Genomic DNA, 912 nt, shown 5'->3' with positions numbered 1-912 from the left:
TAGATAGATAGATGGATGGATGGATAGATAGATAGATATTATGAGAGTTGATCTTCATGTTAATCATCTCTACACATACACAAAACTCACCGCGCTGGGTTTTCCATTGTTTTCCAGAAGTAGTCCCTCCGCCATTTAAGTCATGAATAATTACTCCCCTGGGTGCTCTGCTCGTCTGAGATGAGGAACAGCTCGTCCGCGCAACTTTTCAAACTCGTCACTCCCCATTTGTAGTTTCCAGACGCGCTCGTGGGGCAGAGAGGAGGCGCGTCGTGTTGACGGGCGGAATTAACAAGCTTGTCAAACTCCCGATCTCCAATCACCGAGGCGCATCGCAGAGCAGGCCGGTCCCAGCCGTGAGTCGTTTTCCCCGGTCCATCAGCGATCACATGAGGCAAGTGCTTTCATCCTGCGTCCCGAAGTGCCCACAGTTGTTATTAAATAGCCTATGACTAACTGTATCCAGGGGCGTTTCCAGGATTAGTAAACATTAGGGGCATGGCTCAGACTCGGGGGCACCTTCACCGATAGAAGCTGGAGAATCTCAACACTATGTTGATGAACTTTGATATCTAAATTAAATTACTTGACCGTATAAGATAAGACTACAGTATTAATAAGGGCTGAAATAAAAACACTGGTGAAGATCATAAACTTTAATTTAAACGGCACAGCCCATGTGCTGCTTATCTTGTCTTTTTTGTGCCAAATTTAAAGGAAAATAAAATAATGTGGACATTTCTAAGTGCAGGTTTTATTTGGTTGCTTTAATAATAACAATAACAACAGCAATAATAATAACGCTTACAATGCTAATAGCCATAATTATAATAATACAAATAATAATAATATTGACGTATCATTGCCAACATTTTTTAGATGTGATTGTATTTACTCACCGGCTCATCTAAA

At 41.4% G+C, this 912-nt stretch overlaps 1 protein-coding gene across 1 annotated transcript in view; it reads right to left on the bottom strand.

Moving 5' to 3' along the window:
* The window catches only part of slc2a15b (solute carrier family 2 member 15b), a 14,329-nt gene extending 14,142 nt beyond the window's left edge, over positions 1 to 187 (bottom strand). Inside the window, exon 1 of the mRNA XM_031864522.1 lies at positions 91 to 187. Coding sequence (XP_031720382.1) covers positions 91 to 135 — 45 coding nt within the window. The 5' untranslated portion in view covers positions 136 to 187. The remainder of the gene's footprint in view (positions 1 to 90) is intronic.
* Between the last annotated feature and the right edge of the window lie 725 nt (positions 188 to 912).

This window comes from Anarrhichthys ocellatus, unplaced genomic scaffold (assembly GCF_004355925.1).
Source record: "Anarrhichthys ocellatus isolate YVR2014 unplaced genomic scaffold, GSC_Weel_1.0 scaffold31, whole genome shotgun sequence".
NCBI lineage: Eukaryota > Metazoa > Chordata > Actinopteri > Perciformes > Anarhichadidae > Anarrhichthys > Anarrhichthys ocellatus.
This window is presented reverse-complemented; position numbering and strand designations above follow the sequence as displayed.